The 20609-nt window shown below is 39.7% G+C and overlaps 1 protein-coding gene across 1 annotated transcript in view; it reads right to left on the bottom strand.

Annotated features, from left to right (window-relative positions):
• The window catches only part of IHO1 (interactor of HORMAD1 1), a 55115-nt gene that overhangs the window by 16554 nt on the left and 17952 nt on the right, over nucleotides 1-20609 (bottom strand). The window contains exons 7-9 of the mRNA XM_049862402.1: nucleotides 18957-19120; nucleotides 1387-1435; nucleotides 936-1023 (exon numbers count right to left, since the gene is read on the bottom strand). Coding sequence (XP_049718359.1) covers nucleotides 936-1023; nucleotides 1387-1435; nucleotides 18957-19120 — 301 coding nt within the window. The remainder of the gene's footprint in view (nucleotides 1-935; nucleotides 1024-1386; nucleotides 1436-18956; nucleotides 19121-20609) is intronic.

The raw sequence follows: 20609 nt of genomic DNA, 5'->3' as shown, positions 1-20609 counted from the left end.
AAAACAACAGAAGACTGCTTTCCTTGGGCACTTACAAGTGAGCTACTGTACCATTTTATGCAACGGAAGCATCTCTGATTTGCCTCTGCTCTTTACCTTGCTACCTTGTGTGGAGTAACAGTTTTAGGCTTCCAGAGCTGGTTTCCGAACAGATGTACAGTCAACCTAGGCATACTTAGGTTGGAAGCCAGCAGACAGTACAGTGCTTCCTTGCAGACAGATGGAGGTTAATTTCTAAGACACACAGAGGCATTGATTTTTGTAAATAATGAGCAATCTATCCTGTGGAATTTGAAAAAGTTGATTTCTATTTGCCTAAAATAAGAAATAAATCCAGAGACAAACTGAAACAAGTGCAGATACAGTTATCAGCCTGCCGTTTAACTGAGCTGTTGGTTCTAGAGAGGAACCTAAGGAAAGCTATTTAATGGCTCTCCTCTGTTCATTGAGGGCCAGGAACACAGTTTATCTAAATGTAAATTACTAACTGGCGGAGCAAAGCGTTCTGCAAACCACAAATTGTAACTGAAATTGAGAAAGATGCTGCAATTCACTATAAAACAGCTCTCACTGAAACCAAGCTAACAAGAACAGTAGACAACTAGAGTATTTCCAACTCCTAACGGGCTGTGTCTCCATAGATAGCACAGCCAGCAATTCATTTGGGATTCAGGGATGGTGCTGATTCACCTCAGGCAACAGGGTTACTAGGTTGAGAATGAGTGCTTCACAGAAGGCATAGTGGGACCCCGGTGTTCCCCACTACCCAACTTAGCATGCTCCACTCTTTTCAGGGCTAACCTTACTTACCCACCCTCTCATTTGAAACACTGTATGGAACCTCATCACTGGCAGAAACCTGACTAGGGACAAAAAGCTTATGTTCACTGCTCTCCAGTGCCCTCTGCTGATAACCTCAAACATGAGGTACTCACATGTCTTGGCCACAGTCTCCAAAGAATCCAAAATAGTTTGACTTCTTGAACTGAGATGTTCCTCAGACTTCTCCACAGATGTCTGCAACTACAAAGCCAAAAATTAACAAAGAATTCATAAACTGTTACCATATTTTATTAGCTTAAAGAATTCTCATTTAATGATTTATTAAAAAGAGTAGTTAATTTTGTTATTCTGTGTGAACTAAGAAAACCCTGGTGGCGTAGTGGTTAAGTGCTACGGCTGCTAACCAAAGGGTTGGCAGTTTGAATCCGCCAGGTGCTCCTTGGAAATTCTGTGCTGCAATTCTACTCTGTCCTATAGGGTTGCTTTGACTTGATGGCACTGGGTTTGGTTTGTTGGTATGTGAACTAAAAGGCAATACAACATAATTATTAAACTTTCTAAACTGTACGATGTTCTAACTCCTAAAAATGAAGATGTACTTACCCTGTGAATACTTTCTCTGACACGGGAAATAAAGCTGCATAGAGTCTCACTAGAATAGGAGAGAATAAAGAAAGCAAATCTGTGAAATACTGAAATAATATGTAACAACTGACTCCATGAATGTGGCATCAAAACAGGGCTTGATCAGAGTTGGAGAGACCTTAAGAAACTTTAGTGCTAAGTTGGAAAAAAGGAGAGCATAGACTTTTCACGACCATTTCCAAGGCAAACCACTCTTTTCTTTTTTAAATCTACTCTTTATGAACATAGTGTTATTGTTGGGTGCTGTCGAGTCAATATAAATCCATAGCGACCCCAGGTGGCAGAGTAGAACTGCCCAGTAGGGTTTTGTTTTTTTTTTTAAATAATATTTTATTGTGTTTTTGGTGAAAGTTTACACAGTAAATTGGGTTCCCATTTACGACTTCTACACAAATTGTTCAGTGACATTAGTTATGTTTTTCACAATGTGTCAACATTCTCTTTTAATTGTTTTGGTAGTTCTGTTTCCAGTACTGTAGTATCCCTGCCCCTTATCTTCTCATCTTTGCTTTTGAGTAAATGTTGACCTTTTGGTCTCATATAGACAGCTTTTTGGTAAAGCACAGCAGCACCATACTTACAGATAATAGCCTTTGTGTGCCACTCTGTTATTTCACTAAACGGTGATCTCAGGGTCTGGGGACCATGGTTTCAGGGGACATCTAAGTCAATTGGCATAATAAAATCTATTAAGAAAACATTCTGCATCCCACTTTGAAGAGTGGCATCTGGGGTCTTAAATGCTAGCAAGCAGCCATCTAAGATGCATCAATTGGTCTCAACCCACCTGGACCAAAGGAAAATGAAGAACACCAAGGACACAAGGCGATTATGGGCCCAAGAGACAGAAGGGGCCACATGAACCAGAGACTACATCATCCTGAGACCGGAAGAACTAGATGGTGCCTGGCTACGACCGATGACTGCCCTGACAGGGAACACAACAGAGAACCCCTGAGGCAGCAGGAGAGCAGTGGGATGCAGACCCCAAATTCTCATAAGACCAGACTTACTGGTCTGACTGAGACTAAAAAGACCCCTGTGGTCATGGCCCCCAGACCTTCTGTTGGCCCAGGACAGGAACCATTCCCGAACCCAACTCTTCAGACATGGATTGGACTGGACGGTGGGTTGGAGAGGGATGCTGGTGAGGAGTGAGCTTCTTGGATCAGGTGGACACTTGAGACTACGTTGGCATCTCCTGTCTGGTGCGGAGATGAGAGGGTGGAGGGGGTTAGAAGCTGGTGAAATGGACACGAAAAGAGAGAGTAGAGGGAGACAGCGGACAGTCTCATTAGGGGGAAAGTAATTGGGAGTGTATAAAAAAAAAAAATTGGGAGTGTATAGCAAGGTGTAAATGGGTTTTTGTGTGAGAGACTGACTTGATTTGTAAACTTTCACTTGTTGTTAGCTGCCGTCAAGTCGGTTCCGACTCATAGTGACCCTATGCACAACAGAACGAAACACAGCCCAGTCCTGAGCCATCCTTACAATCATTGTTATGCTTGAGCTCATTGTTGTAGTCTCTGTGTCAACCCACTTCATTGAGGGTCTTCCTCTTTTCCGCTGACCCTGTACTCTGCCAAGCATGATGTCCTTCTCCAGGGACTGATCCCTCCTGACAACATGTCCAAAGTACGTAAGATGCAGTCTCGCCATCCTTGCCTCTAAGGAGCATTCTGGCCTCACTTCTTCCAAGACAGGCTTGTTCGTTCCTTTGGCAGTCCATGGTATATTCAATATTCTTCGCCAACACCACAATTCAAACTCTTCTTCGGTCTTCCTTATTCATTGTCCAGCTTTCACATGCATATGATGCGATTGAAAATGCCATGGCGTGGGTCAGGCGCACCTTAGTCTTCAAGGTGACATCTTTGCTTTTCAAAACTTTAACGAGGTCCTTTGCAGCAGATTTACCCAATGCAACGCGTCTTTTGATTTCTTGACTGCTGTTTCCATGGCTGTTGATTGTGGATCCAAGTAAAATAAAATCCTTGACAACTTCAATCTTTTCTCCGTTTATCACGACGTTGCTCATTGGTCCAGTTGTGAGGATTTTTGTTTTCCTTATGTTGAGGTGCAATCCAAACTGAAGGCCGTGGTCTTTGATCTTCATTAGTAAGTGTTTCAAATCCTCTTTACTTTCAGCAAGCAAGGTTGTATCATCTCCATAACGCAGGTTGTTAATGAGTCTTCCTCCGATCCTGATGCCTCATTCTTCTTCATACTGCCCAGCTTCTCGGATTATTTGCTCAGTGTACAGATTGAATAGGTATGGTGAAAGAATACAACCCTAACGCACACCTTTCCTGACTTTAAGCCATGCAGTATCCCCTTGTTCTGTATGAACAACTGCCTCTTGATCTATGTAAAGGTTCCTCATGAGCACAATTAAGTGTTCTGGAATTCCCATTCTTTGCAATGTTATCCACAGTTTGCTCTGATCCACACAGTCAAATGCCTTTGCATAGTCAATAAAACACAGGTAAACATCCTTCTGGTATTCTCTGCTTTTAACCAGGATCCATCTTACATCAGCAGTGATATCCCTGGTTCCACCTCCTCTTCTGAAACCGGCCTGAATTTCTGGCAGTTCCATGTCGATGTACTGCTGCAGCCGGTTTTGAATGATCTTCAGCAAAATTTTGCTTGTGTGCGATATTAATGATATTGTTCTATAATTTCCACATTCGGTTGGATCACCTTTCTTGGGAATAGGGATAAATACGGATCTCTTGCAGTCAGTTGGCCAGGAAGCTGTCTTCCATATTTCTTGGCATAGATGAGTGAGCACCTCCAGCGCTACATCTGTTTATTGAAACATCTCAATTGATATTCCATCAATTCCTGTAGCCTTGTTTTTCGCCAGTGCCTTCAGAGCAGCTTAGACTTCTTCCTTCAGTACCATCAGTTCCTGATCGTATGCCGCCTCTTGAAATGGTTGAACACCGACTAATTCTTTTTGGCACAGGGTCGCTATGAGTCGGAGTCGACGGGACGGTACTGGGTTTGGCTTTGGAAACGTTCGCTTAAAGCACAATAAAAATTATTTTAAAAAAGTGATCTCAGGGGATAGTTTCAGTTCAAGGTTTAGAGTGTCTCAGGGTGATGGTTTCAGGGAGCCTTTTGTTCTCCGCTGTTTGGCCTTTTTTAAGAACGTGAATTTTGTTCTACATCTTTCTCCCATTTTATCTGGGACCATCTTTTGTAGCCCTGGTCAGAATGGTTAATAGTGGTAGCCAGGCACGATCTAGTTCTTCTTGTCTCATGGTAAATGAGGCCACGTCTCATGTAGGCCACTAGCCCTGTAGACTTGTTTCTTCTCTACGATTTTGGTTACCTTCTTACTCTTTTGCTCTTGACAAGTGGAAACCAATAGTTGTATCTTAGATGGGCACTCACTCATAAGCTTTTAAGACCCCGGACACTACTCACTTCACCAGGATGCAGAACATGAACTCTGTGAACTCTACTATGCTAATTGACTGAGTTGTCCCGTATGACTAAGGTCCTAAGCCTCCAAACCTAGAAAACCAGTCTCACAATTTGTTTGGTTATGTCTGAGAAGGACCTGTAACTGTGTCTCTATGAGTACATGTTCCTGCACACACATATCTGTACTTACACATACATATAGATATTTCTATCTGAGCTCACATATGTATACTCATGTACCTACTCATATAACTATATGCCAATACACATACACATGTGATGATATGCTCATTTTTTAGCCATTGTTGATGTTGTTGCCAAATTATATATGTCAACTTCTTTAGTAAAATCATCCTTTTCTCTTGAGTGCTTCTCAGTGACATCATTTACTTTGGTCAAGCTGTGCTCACTACACCTACATCCAGTGCCACTTTTCCCATCACCAAAAATGACAAGAATCTACAATCTAGACTGTGATCTCCCTCTCCCCCCTATAACCACCAGTGAACATTGGTCTCTTTATATATATCTATTCCTGTCTTTGTATAAAAGTGGGATTATACAATATTTGCCCTTATGTGATTGACTTATTTCAGTTAGCACCATGTCCTCCAGATCCATCCATGTTATAACATGTATCACAGACTCATCATTGTTCTTTACAGTTACATAATATTCCATTGTCCATACATACCACATTTTGCTTATCCATTCAACTGCTGACAGACACATAGGTTGTTTCCATTTTTTTTGCTATTGTGAATAATGCTGCAATGAACATAGGTGTGCATCCCATAGGGTTTTCTTGGCTGTAATCTTTACAAGAGCAGATAAAAAGGTCTGTCTCGCACAGAACCACTGGGTAGGTTCAAACTGACAATATTTAGATTAGCAACTGATCACAAACTGCTTGCACCACCCAGACTCCTTAACTTTTCATACCAAGTCTTTTTGATGGCCCACCAGATCAACTTTAAAAAGAGGATTTATTATTACTATTCAGGAATCTACAAATCACATGCTTAATATGAAAGAAATTAGGACACTATTTGAAAACAATAAAAATACTAAAAATGAAAAAAGTTAATGAGTTAGGGATGTTAAGAACAGAATAGTATTAAGTGATAAAAACAGAAAATAATGAGTACCTAGAAACTAAAAATAGCAGAAATAAAAAAATTCAGTAGAAGATGCAGTTAAGGAAATTGATAGAAAGTAGAACACAAAGAGATGGAAAATAGATGAAAGTCAGAAAAAACAATCAGAGAATCCAGGAAGTCCAACACATCCCCAAGGTAGGATATCAAAAAAGAGAGAAGAGTGAAAATAGGGGATACTCTCAAAGATAAAACGCAAAAAAATTCCAAGAACAGAGGACACAAGTTTATAGATTGAGAAAAGAACTACCCAATGTCCAAGCACTATGACGTGCCCCATCAGAGCATGTCACTGTAAAATGTCCGAACTCTAATGAAAACATCTTAAAAACTTCCAGACAGAAAAAAAGCAAGTGATACAAAGGATCAGAAATTAGAATGGCATTAGACCTCTTAAAAGGAACACAAGAAGCAATAAGACCATAGAGCAATGCCTTAAAAATTTTGAGGAAAAATAATTTACAACGTGGAATTCTATATCTAGCCCAATTTGCATCAAGTGTGAGGGGAAAATAAAGAATTTCAGATATACACCACCGCCACCACCAGCTGCTGCTAAGTTGATTCTGACTCATGGAGAATCCATGTGTGTCAAAGTAGAACTATGCTGCATAGGGTTTTCAAGGCTGTAACCTTTCCAAAGGAGATCTCCAGACCTTTCTTCCGAGGCTTCCCTGGGTGGGTTCGGACTGCCAATCTTTCGGTTAGTAGCTAAGTACTTAACCATTTGCGCCATGCAGGGACTCTCTCAGGTACACAAGATCTCAAAAAATTGTTTAAGTGCTGTGCATTTATCCTCAGAAAATTTCTGGAATATGTTCTCTACCAAACCCAAGGAGTAAACCAAGAAAGAAGAGGACACAGGGTCCAAGAAGCAGAGGATCCAACACAGGAGAGAGTGCTCTAACAGATCTGTGGGATGGTAAGTCAGGTGTGATGCAGGAAAAGACCTGTCAAGGAGACCACGAAAAGTAACTAGGTTTATTATACTCACAGTTCCCAGGGATATGGCGGCACAGCATGCCACGATGCAGGGCCAAACAGGGGGCTGCATCCAGAGACAGGGTAACAACAAGCTAGAATTTCAGGAGAGAGCTTATGTATGACAATCAGGGTGGGGTTGGCTAGGCTTCTCAGGCTTCCTGGGGACTAGGCATTTTGAATAATTCTGCAGGCTCAGGGGGAATGAGGGATGTCCCTAGTTGTTGGGCACCTGGTCCCAGAGTGATTAGAGAACACCAAGTTTAGATTGGAGCTAGGAGGGATGCCTCCAAGAAGAAAATGACAATGAGTTTTTTTAATCATTCCAATTAAAATTTTCTTTTTTTTTTTAATTTTATTATTGAACTTCAGATGAAGATTTACAGAACAAACTAGTTTCTCATTAAATAGTACACATACTGTTTCATGGCATTGGTAACCAACCCCAAGACATGTCAACACTCTTCCTTCTGTACCTTGGGGTCTCTATTAACAGCTTTCCTATCCCCTCCTGCCTTCTAGTCCTTGCCCTTGGGCTGGTGCGCCCCTTTAGTCTCATTTTGTTTTTCGGGCCTGTCTAATCTTTGCCTGAAGGGTGAACCTCAGAAGTGACTTCATTACTGAGCTAAAAACAGTGTCCAGGGACCATACTCTTGGGGTTTCTCCAGTCTCTGTCAGGCCAGTAGGTCTGTTTTTTTTTGTGAGTTAGAATTTTGTTCTACATTTTTCTCCAGCTCTGTCTGGGACCTTCTATTTTGATCCCTGTCAGAGCAGTTGGTGGTGGTAGCTGGGCACCATCTAGCTGTCCTGGACTCAGTCTGGTGGAGGCTGTGGTAGTTGTGGTCCATTAGACCTACACTGAAAGAATTTCTAATGTGTTTGAACATATACCGAAGAACTTTTCAGTTCTGCTACAGAATTTGGGGATGAACTGTGATTTCTTCATAGAAAACTGAGCAAAAAAGAAAATAAGACAATTTTTAACATTAGGAAAATGTAATCATTGAAATATAGTTTTTCTAGGTTAATTATAACAGTTATAAGTGATAAGCGTGTAAAGATTGAATACTGATTTAACTAAAAATGTTCACATAACTATATTGGGATGATGATGGTAAGCTCACGGAGTTTGTAGTAGGAAGGAGGCAAAGAGGTAAGGAGAAGTAAATTCTCATCTTCCAGGGTAGGAAGGCAATATCTAGAGCTGAAAAAATGAAGAAATGACAGTATAAGTCATCTAACGTATGCCATAAGATATATGGAGGTTAAGTACTAGGATAGCTTAAAAGGATTGCAATTCAGCTGCAAAAAGGAAAAGAGAATCGGGAGTGGGGAAAGACACCCACTGCTGTCAAGTCGATTCCAATTCATAGCAACCCTATAGGACTGAGTAGAACCGCCCCATAGGGTTTCCAAGGAATGGCTGGTGGATTCGAACTGCTGACCTTTTGGTTAGCACCCTAACGCTTAAGCCTAATTGTATTCTTTTAAAAACTATGTACATGGATTAACTTGATTGGAAAAAATACGTAAGACAAAACAACAAAAAGAAGCAGTTTTAAAGTCTAACAGTGCTACCAAAGCACTACCTCGGAAAGCCTCTACTAAATTATACTACTGATTGGGAGCAATTCTTTATTCTTATGACCTCATTGGCATTTGGGAACCTATATCTCCAACATTAAATTATATCATACAAATTAAATACCTTTTATATATGATTTTAATGTTTCCTATATACAAAAAAAAAATTTTTTTTTATATACATTAGAGATCCTTTGCTTTATAACTGTTTATAACGTGATTTTACCTTACATGGACTGAAATGTCAAATTCTGATTTACCCAAAAGCCTTAATAAGTGATTAGACACAGGGATTTCTTATCCACCTACATCTTATCAGTAAGTCCATAAAGAGTCAAGTGTAACCTAATCTCTTCTCTAGGAAAAATCAATTAGGAAATTGTCAATCTGCGTTAAAAAAAAAAAAAGCTATTTTCAAAAATAGAGTAAGTTCTGCGGTGATGAATCTGTGAAATATTTCATAACAAGGAGGGACCTGGAAGGCATTATGCTGAGTGAAATTAGTCAGTTGCAAAATGGCAAATATTGTATAAGACCACTATTATAAGATCTTGAGAAATAGTTTAAACTGAGAAGAACACATTCTTTTGTGGTTACGAGAGGGGGGAGGGAGGGAGGGTGGGAGAGGGGAATTTAATTAGATAGTAGATAAGAGCTACTTTAGGTGAAGGGAAGGACAACACTCAATACAGGGGAGGTCAGCACAACTGGACCAAATCAAAAGCAAAGAAGTTTCCTGAATAAACTGAATGCTTCGAAGGTCAGCGAAGCAGGGGCAGGGGTTTGGGGACCATGGTTTTAGGGGACATTTAAGTCAATTGGCATAATAAAATCTATTAAGAAAACATTCTGCATCTCACTTTGAAGAGTGGCGTCTGGGGTCTTAAATGCTAGCAAGCGGCCATCTAAGATGCATCAATGAGTCTCAAACCCACCTGGATCAAAGGAGAATGAAGAATATCAAGGACACAAGGTAATTACAAGCCTAAGAGACAGAAAGGGCTGCATGAACCAGAGACTGCATCATCCTGAGACCAGAAGAACTAGATGGTGCCCGGCCACAACTGATGACTGCCCTGACAGGGAACACAACAGAGAACCCCTGAGGGAGCAGAACAGTGGGATGCAGACCCCAAATTCTCATATAAAGACCAGACTTAATGGTCTGACTGAGACTAGAAGGACCCTGGTGGTCATGCCCCCCCAAACCTTCTGTTGGCCCAGGACAGAAACCATTCCCAAAGCCAACTCGTCAGACATGGATTGGACTGGACAATGGGTTGGAGAGGGATGCTGATAAGGAGTTTCTTGGATCTGATGGATGCTTGAGACTGTTGGCATCTCCTGCCTGCCGGGGAGATGGGAGGGTATAGGGGCTTAGAAGCTGGCAACATGGACATGAAAAGAGAGACTGGAAGGAGGGAGCAGGCTGTCTCATTGGGGGGAGAGTAATTGGGAGTATGTAGTAAGGTACAGTTTTTATGTGAGAGACTGACTTGATTTGTGAACTTTCACTTAAAGCACAATAAAAATTATATAAAAAAAAATAGAGTAAGTTCTGTACTGCCCTGTGTTGGTGAATTATTTTGCTTTGAAAATTCATTTGTTTATTCAATGAGTATTTATGTAGCCCTCTTCTGTGAAGGTCCTTGGTTATAAGCTTCAATGATACAGAGTGAAAAAAAAAAAAATTCAAGTCCAAATCTGCTGCAAAAAACCTCTTTAAACTGTTAAAAAGCAAAGATGTCACTTTGAAGACTAAGGTGGTCCTGACCCAAGCCATGATATTTTCAATTGTCTCATATGCATGCAAAAGCTGGACAATGAATAAGGAAGACTGAAGAAGAATTGATGCCTTTGAATTTTGGGGTTGGTGAAGGATATAGAACATACCATGGACTGCCAGAAGAATGAACAAATCTGTCTTGGAAGAAGTACAGCCAGAAGGCTCCTTATAAGTGAGGATGATGAGACTTGCCTCATGTAGTTTGGACATGTTATCAGGAGGGTCCAGCTCCTGGAGAAGGACATCATGCTTGGTAAGGGTCAGCAAAAAAGAGGAAGATCCTCAACCAGATAGACTGACACAGTGGCTGCAACAATGGACCCAAACACAGCAACAATTGTGAAGATGGCACAGGGCTGGGCAGTGTTTCATTCTGTTGTACATAGAGTCACTACGAGTCAGTACCAACTTGATGGCACCTAACACCACCACCACCTGCAGAGAGCTTACAGTCTAGTTAATGATTTTGATTTTAAACATTGTTCCAAGATCCACTCAGTTGATTCTCTTTACTAAAAAAAAAAAAACAAAGCTTATTGAATCTGATCTTTTACTTATTGACATGACCAATAATAACAATGTGTTTATGAACATTACAGTACAGGCAGGGCTGACAGCAATATTACACCATGACACAGCTGTGCCATTTGTGTGTAGTCAGCATCCGTTCTCAGTGTTTAGTACTCATGTTGTATTAAAGTATCACCCCAGTATATCCATATGATAGAGTATAATACAGCTATTAGAGAATGATTTTCTAGACTACACAGAAAAATGATCATTAAATATTATTAAATTTAAAAAGCAGGTAGCAAAATAGACCATAGAAAATGATCCCATTTTTACTTTAAAAAATATTCAGGAAACAGACTAGAGTTATATAAACCTGTGTGAATGGTGGCTCACAGAATAAGCTGATTCAGAGGTGAACTTCAGAATCTGATAGACACGGTGTCTGCCCAGAACACCCACTCAGTTTAGATGTGCTCCTTTGGATGAAGCCTATCCTGCTGCCCACTGTCAGAGTTAGGGGCCTGGCCTCAGGAGTCCCAAAGCACTTGGTTTCAACCTCTACTTCAGCATTTAAAACTTTGTACTTACAGGGTAAAGTCTAGAGTCTTTATTTTAGGCTGTTCTGCATCTGACCCTCCTTCCCATCTGGGAAATCCCCCAGGTTTGGGAGAAAGCAGTCTCTTTCTTCCTTTAGAGACTAAGAGTACCAGGGCCTTGTTTTTTCAGCTTTCCCTGTACCTTGGGCTCTTACCTCATATATGCCTTGCTCAGAGCTGGAATCAGGAGGAAGATACTGTGAGCACTCTCTGGTGGCTATGGCTACAGTAGCAGAAAAACGGAGCTCCATGGGCCAGTAGCAGGGTCCAAGGCTACACTGGCAACTGTGCAGGGGAGGGTTTAGTGTACCCTGAGGAGCAGGCAGCAGAATCTGCACTGGACTAATTCTGAGACTTAATTTGGGGAATTATACGTGGTCGGGTAGCTGCTGGCAATTGTATGAGTGTGGCAGGAAACTGCCACTGATCTAATTTCTTTTCTTCTATATCAGAATTCTGATTTTTTTTCCTTGCCACCCAGCTAGATGACATTCCCAGATTCCCTTTCAGCTAGGTGTGCTCATGTGAGTAAATTCTAGCCAGCATTAGATATAAGCAGAAGTGTTGCGTGTAACTTCCAAGAAGTATTCTTAAGGGAAGGGAAGATATCCTTCTTTCTTTCTTCATCCATCTGCTGTCTGAAACTCTAAGGCAACAGTTGGAGCCCTAGAAGCCATAAGCATTGTGAAGACAGAGGCCAGACTTTAAGAATGGTAGATGAGAATGTTAAAAGGAACCAGGTCCTTGAGAATCATGGAACTATCATCCTATCTTTGGATCACACACCACAGTATAGTTTTTACATCAAAGAGAAATTAACATTACCTTTTTTAAGCTTCTGTTATTATGAGTGTAATATATGCAACTGAACATAATCCTGGCTAAGAGAATGAGCCATCAAATATCCTTTTAAATTATTTTTACATTTTTAAATCAATATATCATGAAATTAACTTTTTTATTTTTGGCATATAATTCTGAGCTTTAATACAGGTAGTCCCTGGCTTATGATAGGATTCCATTCCAACGACTGAGTCAGTTCTGACGTAAGTCAAATACTTCTTTTTTTTTTTTAGTTTTCATTATTACCTTTTATTATCAGTATCTTTATAAATCTGACCTGTCTTTGAGAGCTGCAAACATTATAGCCGAGAACGATAACATCAACGAGTTATGTGCTGCGATACTGTATATAGTACATATTAAAAAAAAAAAAATTACCAATGATTAAAAAAAAAATGATAAAAAGCACAAAAAAACGGGTCATCCTAAGTGTGGTTTGTCGTAACTCAAATATGTTGTCACGGGCTACCTGTGAATATTTAGATTTACTCACCACCACCACAGTCAGGATATAGAACAGTTCTATCACCCAAAAAAAATCCCTCATGCTGTCTCTTTGTAGTCAAACCTAGCCCGCATCCCCAGTTCCTGGTAACCACTGTTACCTATAGTTTTGCCTTTCTGAGAATGTCACTTAAATTAAATCACAGTACGTAACCTTTTGAGAATGATTTCTTTCACTCAACATAGTGTCTTTGAGATTCACCCATCCATGTTGTTGTATGTATCAACAGCTCATTCTTTCTGTTGCTGAGTAGTTTTCTATCATATGGACATATCATAGTTCGCTTACCTATTCACACACTGAAGGGCATTTGGATTGTGTCCAGTTTTTTGGTGATTATGTACAAAGCTACTAAAAAGGCTGTGTACAGATTTTTGTGTGAACATAAATTTTCATGTATCTAGGGTAAATACCTAGGAATACAACCGCTGAGACATACAGTAAATTGTTTAATTTTATAAGAAACTGTCAAACTTTTTCAGAGTGGCTGTATGATTTCTCATCCACACCAGCAAGAGTTCCATTTACTCTATATCTTTGCTCAGCACTTGGCACCGTCCTTTTTTTTGTTTTTATTTGGTTTTTTAATTTTAGCCATTCTAACAGATATGTAGTAGTAGTTCACCGTGATTTTAACTTGCATTTCCATAATGGCTAATGATGTTTACTATCTGTTCATGTACTTATTTGCTATCTGTATATCTTCTTTAGTGAAGTGTTTGTTCAAATCTTTTCCCTTTTTTAATTGAGTTGCTTATTTTCTTACCGTTGAGTTTTAAGAGTTCTTTATATATTCTGGATACAAGTCCTTTGTTGGAAATGTGATTTACACATATTTTCTCCTAGTCTGTAGCTTATCTTTTCATTCTCTCAAGAGTCTTTTTCAGAGCAAAAGTTTTCAATTTCGATTAAAATAAAAAGACAAAGAAAGAAACTCACAGCCAGATCGTTCGTACTTTGAATTCTGGGTTCCTTCTCAATCCACCTGCTGCCATTTACTTTTCTAAGTCCTCAGCTCCTCCATGCATTCTGTGCAGGGCTTTTAGTTGCTTTCATTGGAAAAGATAGGATGGAGTGTGCTTACTCCCTTTTATCCAGAGCCAGGACCTATTCTACTTTCCTTTTAATAAATCCCTTTTCTACTTAAAAGAGCCAAAATTTATTTCTGTTGTTTCCAACTTATTTCTGGCCCAGCTGTATAATTTATTCATTACATGTCTGTTTCTCTAACAGGACTGAGCACTTCAAAGAAAGGTACCATAATTCTATTGAGTGAATGAATGAATGAATAACAAACTTCACTACGATGATCAACAATCATTGAAAGAACAGTTATTTCTGTGATCTATTTGTGGTTATTCATTATGAATAAGGCTAATCTGTTTTCTCAAATATAATAAAATAACCTAGGTAATGGCCATCCTTGTTTGGTGTGTTCAGCACCCCCCTCCCATGAGGAACTGCTTTTTCTTGCATCCAAAAGTAGTTCTAATGAGGGCTTCCAGTCAGCCCCCTCCATACCACCTCCTGTGACCTAAGCAAGCCAGATCTATCAGAAGCCTTCCTCGGAAATTTTTTAATTGGAAGTAAGAGAAGACAGTCCTTTCCTCTCTGTTGGTAGGAAGCTGGTCTCTAGTAGAAGAGTATGAAGTAGAGATAGAGAAGCACAGATAAGAGATAGAGTGTAGCTTCTGGTTGCAGTTCATTCCCTGTCTTTCCCACAATTTGGTTAGGAAAGCCAATAAATTCTCCTTTTTGCCAAAGCTAGTTTGAGGGGTGGGTTTCTATTTGCTACTGAGAGAGCCCTAACGTATACAGTCTGAATGGCTAAGACTTCTTTTGAGATTTCTTAACTTCAGATGTTCTTCCTGTAAGTTTGGAAAAATATGTACTTTCAAAACACAATATGCAAATTGATGTCTTATTGTTTTCATCTCTTATGTTTGAACCCCATTATCAAGCCTAATCATTTTTCTGCTTCCAAATTTGCAGTGCTGTGATTTCTCTAATTTTTAAATTTCTCATTTCTTTCCACATCTCTGACCTGCATATAGTAAAAGAAAACAAGGAATATAAAATCTTAGGTTTACTACTCACCAGAATTTATTAAAATTATGCTTTTTTTGCCTATCATATGTCAACTTTTTTAAATTGTGCTTTAGGTGAAATTTACAGAGCAAATTAGTTTCTCATTCAAAAATTTATACATAATTTGTTTCATGACATTGGTTACAATCCCCACATTGTGTCAGTACTCTCCCCCTTTCCCTTTCCTCCCTGGGTTCTCCAGTTCCATTCATCCAGTTTTCCTGTCCTTTCCCACCTTCTCATCTTTGTTTTTGGGCAGGTGTTGCCCATTTGGTCTTGTATACTTGATTTACCTAAAAAGCAGTGATTAAGAGCTATGGCAAGCCACATCTGCTAACCAAAAGATCAGCAGTTCGAATCTACCCAGCCACTCCCTGGAAACCCTATGGGGCAGCTCTACTCTGTCCTATAGGGTTCCTTGAGTCAAAATCGACTTGACAGCAGTGGGTTTGGTTTGGTTTTAATCTTTGGCTGAACTTCAGGAGTGGTTTCAGTTCTGGGTTAGAAGGGTGTCTGGGGGCCATAGTCTTGGGGGTTCCTCCAGTCTCCGTCAGACCTGTAAATCTGGTCTTTTTTGTGAATTTGATCTTTTCTTCTACATTTTTCTCTCACTTTGCGGGGACCCTCTTTTGTGATTCCAGTCAGAGTAGTCTACAGTGGTAGCCAGGCACCATATAGTTCTTCCGGTCTCTGGGTCTCGTGTAGGTTGTGGTTCATGTGGTCCATTAGTCCTTTGGACTAATTGCTCCTTAGTCTTTACTTTTTTTCACTCTCCTATAAGTCAATATTTTTTAATGCAGTTTTTTTTTTTTTTAAATGGAGAGGGATTCTTCAGAGTCCTCATCAATTGTTCTCTCTATACAAATACTTTTTTTTTTTTTTTACTATTTTGTAAATAATTGTTAACAGAAAAGCACTTCACTCCAAAAAAAAAAAAAAAACAAAGATAAAGAAGAAAGGAAGAAAACAGGCTTACCTAAAGCAATGTTTAAATTTTTTTTTTTTTTATTCTTAGCCGCAGAATCATTGTTCAAATAAAATATAACCCAAAAGCCAAGAGAACAAAAAAAAATTGAAGCTGTTCTGCCTGAAGCAGAAAGGGGGCAGGGACCTGGTCCCCTGCCATAGCCCTGAAGGGGCCTCTGAGAAACCACTAGGGTTCTAGAGCATGGATTTCTAGGAGAAAGAAGTCTATCAGCATCTGGGAAAATGTTTATTAAAATCAACAGAATCAAACACTTTAAATAGAGCATTTTGATGTTCTCACTAAAGGGAGATAGGCAGACAACAGAAAGCATACCTAACTTAGGAGTTCTGTAAGAAATTTTCTTTGTCTCTCTGAACATAGAAGTGCTAATGGTTTTGGTCCTCTGCTCTGAAATTTGGGCTTGTAACTGAGGCAGTCACCTGGGTTCCGCCCAACAACCAGCCCACCTAGAGAGCTGTTCAGCAGGGGTCAGGGGCTTACAAAGCTGCAGACGCTTTCTCTGAGGCCCAATATTTCCAACTGGGATCTTCTTTTTTTTTTGTGCTTTATGTGAAAGGTTACAAATCAAGTCAGTCTCTCATACAAAAAGTTATACATACCTTGCTATGCACTCCCAGCTGCTCTCCTCCTAATGAGACAGCACATTCCTCCTCACCACCCTGTATTCCCCGTGTCCATTCAGCCAGCTCCTGTCCCCCTCTTCCTTCTCATCTCGTCACCAGACAGGAGTTGCCCACATGGACTCAAGTGTCCCCTTGAGCCAAGAAGCTCATTCACTACCAGTATCACTGTCTATCTTATAGTCCAGTCTAATGCCTGTCTGTAGAGTTGGCTTTGGGTCCAACCAGAATCTTAAACATCAGTGTGGAGTAAATCTTCTTGAACCATTACTTTCATGCTATCCCTGTGCTCAGGAACCTACGATGCCCCTTTTTGCTGCTACCATCTAATCTAAGCTCTCTGCTGGGTATTTAGGGGCCTCCACTATTATACATAGGAGTGCCTGGCTGGCACAAACGATTAAGCACTCAGCTACTTACTGAAATGTTGGCAGGTTGAACCCATCCAGTGGTTCCTAAGAAGAAAGACGTGGCAGTCTGCTCCTGAAAGGTCACAGCCACTGAAAACCCTTTGGAGCACAGTTCTACTCTGCACACATGGGGTCACCGTGAGTCAGAATTGAATTGATGGCTACTGGTGGTGGTGGTGAGGATGTTCTGCTTGCCAGCTGGCTAATTTCCTACTCCTCTCCAGCACACAGCTAAGTCTGCTTTTCTCCATGTCAGAAACTTGCTAGGCTCAGTTTTGCTGGCAGGTCTCTCATCTCATCCCTCTCCAGGCTAACCCCGCCCATCCTTTGAGGCCAGCTCAAGCCCTTGCTCCTCTAGGAAGCCTCCCAGACTTCTGTTCACCTGGTAGTGCTCTTCTCAGACTCCTAGTGTACTTTAGACACTATATAATTTAACCATTAATTTATCTCTCTGATAGTTTATTTTAAAGTACATTTTTTTTTTTAACTCTCCAACTGGATCGCAGCCTCTTAGATAACCCAGCTCAGGCTTTAGCCCCCTGTATTATGCCTATAGCATCCTTAGTGCCAAGCACGTGTTTGAACCTCAAAAGCAACTTGATCTGTTAAGGATGATGGTTTAACTTGGGAATGGGTAAAGGTGATGGTTGAACAACATGATGAACATAATGAATGTCAGTGAACTGTACATGTAAAGAGTACTGAAATGTTTTGTTACATATACATTTACGGTGTTGTCAAGGATTTCATTTTACTTGGATTCACAATCAATGGCCATGGCAGCAACAGTCAAGAAATCAAACGACGTATCACATTGGGCAAATCTGCTGCAAAAAACCTTTCTGAAGTGTTAAAAAGCAAAAATGTCATTTTGAGGACTAAGCTGCACCTGACCCAAGCCATGGTATTTTCAGTCACCTCGTATGCATGTGAAAGCTGAACAATGAATAAGGAAGACCGAAGAAGAATTGATGGCATTTGAATTATGGTACTGGCAAAGAAGACTGAATATACCACGGACTGCCAGGAGAACGAACAAATCTGTCTTGGAGAAAGTACTGCCAGGGTGGTTCTTGGAAGCATGCATGGTGGGACTTCATCTCACGTACTCTGGATATGTTAACAGGAGGGACCAGGCCCTGAGGAAGGACATCATGCTTGGTAAAGCAGAGGGTCAAGAAAAAAGAGGAAGATCCTCAAAGAAATGGATTGACACAGTGGCTGCAGCAACGGGTTCAAGCATAACAATGACTGGCGCAGGACTGGGTGATGTTTCATTCTGTTGTATATAGGGTCGCTATGAGTTGGAACCCACTCGACAATACCTAACAACAACAACATTTACAGTAATTTAAAAAAAGGAGTTAAAAAAAAAGTACTACTGGTGATGCTAAATGATAGATCTTCACTGTCAGAGAAATAACAAAGTGAAATATTTCTGCTTGGTTGTTATGATTTCTGTGATACCCAAAGATGTAGCCTTTATAATAACTTATTACCAAGTAATGAACAAGTTAATTTCTCTGTGACTTCAGCTTTCTTATGTACAAATTAATAAAACAGTCCTAATTTAGTTCACATATATAAAACATTTAACAAATAAGAGTATAAAATTTGGGGTATATCTAAAAAATACAAACATTTCAAAGTGGGAAAATCAGCTTGAACTATGACTTAAGAATTCATGCACTATATTCTTCACCCTAAAACAATGATCTCGTTTCCTATTCTTGATGATCTGAAAAGAAAACAAATTAAACGGCAAAATTTTAGGCAGAATAGATATAACATTACTTGAATACTGCATTTCTCTAAGAAGTCCTTTTACTTCTCAGAGGGGCCAAAACTATGGCAGACGCACTCAAATCTACTATAAGTTACATTCACAAGAAAGCAAATAAGGGTAATTACTAAATGAGCTACAAAGGCGAGAGTGCTATTATGCTGAAATTGAATTATACGATTTATTGGCACTCCGTTTTCTGTTTCCCTCAGAAAAGATGAGCTGGAAGGTTTGCATACCTGTCACATTTGTCTTTTGCCAGTTTCTTTTTCTCCTCAAACTGTTCCAAGAGGCCTTTTGATTTTCCAACTGATAAAGGAGGAGGAAATAAGCCTCCATCCGTTCTATCTCCTCCAAATAGCTGGGGTTTTGTCTGGTACTTTGTGAAGATACTAGGTTCACTCTGTTAAATGAAAAAAAAAATCATTATAGTATTTAACACATAAAAATATTTATAGCATTCGCTATCTCCTGTACAATACAGTCATATTTAAATGCAAACCATACTGCTAAAAAACAAGCATGTAATATTTATATTTTATTTTTATATATACCAGAAAATTATATTGAAATAAATCAACTATTTTTATTAAGACAGTTTCTGCCTTATCAGCACAGAGATATTTAAAATGTCAACTAAAATGTCTTAAAATCAACTGGACGAATTTAAAGAATTACTTATCCTGTATCTGAAATAATGTATCAAAGCTTTCCTATTAGTAAGTGTAACTCAAAGTGCTTTTGCTCAGCTGCTGCCCACGCGTCTGTCAGTTTGTCCTACTATAGGGGCTTGTGTGTTGCTGTGATGCTGGAAGCTATGCCACTGGTATTCAAATATCAGGAGGGTCACCCATGGTGGACGAATTTCAGCTGAGCTTCCAGACTAACACAGGCTAGGAAGAAGGACCTGGCAGTCTACTTCTGAAAAGAATTAGCCAGTGAAAACCTCATGAACAGCATCGGAACATTGTCTCATATAGTGCCGGAAGATGAGCCCCTCAGGTTGGAAGGCACTCAAAAGACACAGTGGCTGCAACAACAGGCTCAAGCATAACAACGATGGTGAGGATGGCACAGGGCCGAGCAGTGTTTCGTTCTGCTGTGCATAGGGTTGCTATGAGTCGGAACCGAGTTGACAGCTACCTAACAACAACAGCAGCTGATGATGAACTAAAGACCTGTTAATTAGTTTGACATGGACTGGACAGTGGCATTCTTAGGCAAAATTTACTCTAAAAGTTTCAGGGAGTATACTGATTTTCTTAAATCACTGGGTACCAAGTTTTGTGCTGGAATACTTATCTCGAAACATACCTTACTTTAAAGCATTGACCTAATCTTATTTATTAAGTCTCTAATTGATGCAGATAAATCTGTACATAAAACTAAATCTAGTTCTGATTCACAGGAAGAGAAGATGGTTGATCTAAAAAAAATCAAGTATACCAGAGACTCTGTTACTCATTCTGGCCTTTATCTATTGAACATCAGAATCTCCTTTTTCAAGGAGATAATGTGATACAGTTGACTAAAATCCACAGAACACCTGAAATTTCTTAGAAAATAATTTCCACCTAAAATAAAATTTATGTTACCTTATCCCTATTTTATGACAGTTCTTTTTTCTCATGAAGTTTTCACAAACAATAGCACGATTAGTCTTAGAAAACGGCTCTTCCCAGGAGTGGTCAGGGGACTGGCAGTATTCTATGCTGCTCTGATAATAGAAGAAACTGCAAATATAGTTTCTCCATTTCAGACTACCAAGTCAAATGAGTCACCAATTAAACACAAATCCATTTAAAAAAAGTAATCCTTAAAGATGTATAATTCTAAAGTACATTCCAGCAGAATATCTTCTTTATGGCTTATTTCCAAGATGACTGTGAAAT

Source organism: Elephas maximus, chromosome 20, assembly GCF_024166365.1.
Source record: "Elephas maximus indicus isolate mEleMax1 chromosome 20, mEleMax1 primary haplotype, whole genome shotgun sequence".
NCBI classification, from domain to species: Eukaryota; Metazoa; Chordata; class Mammalia; order Proboscidea; family Elephantidae; genus Elephas; species Elephas maximus.
Note: the sequence above shows the minus strand (reverse complement) of the source record. Positions and strands in the feature narration are given on the sequence as shown.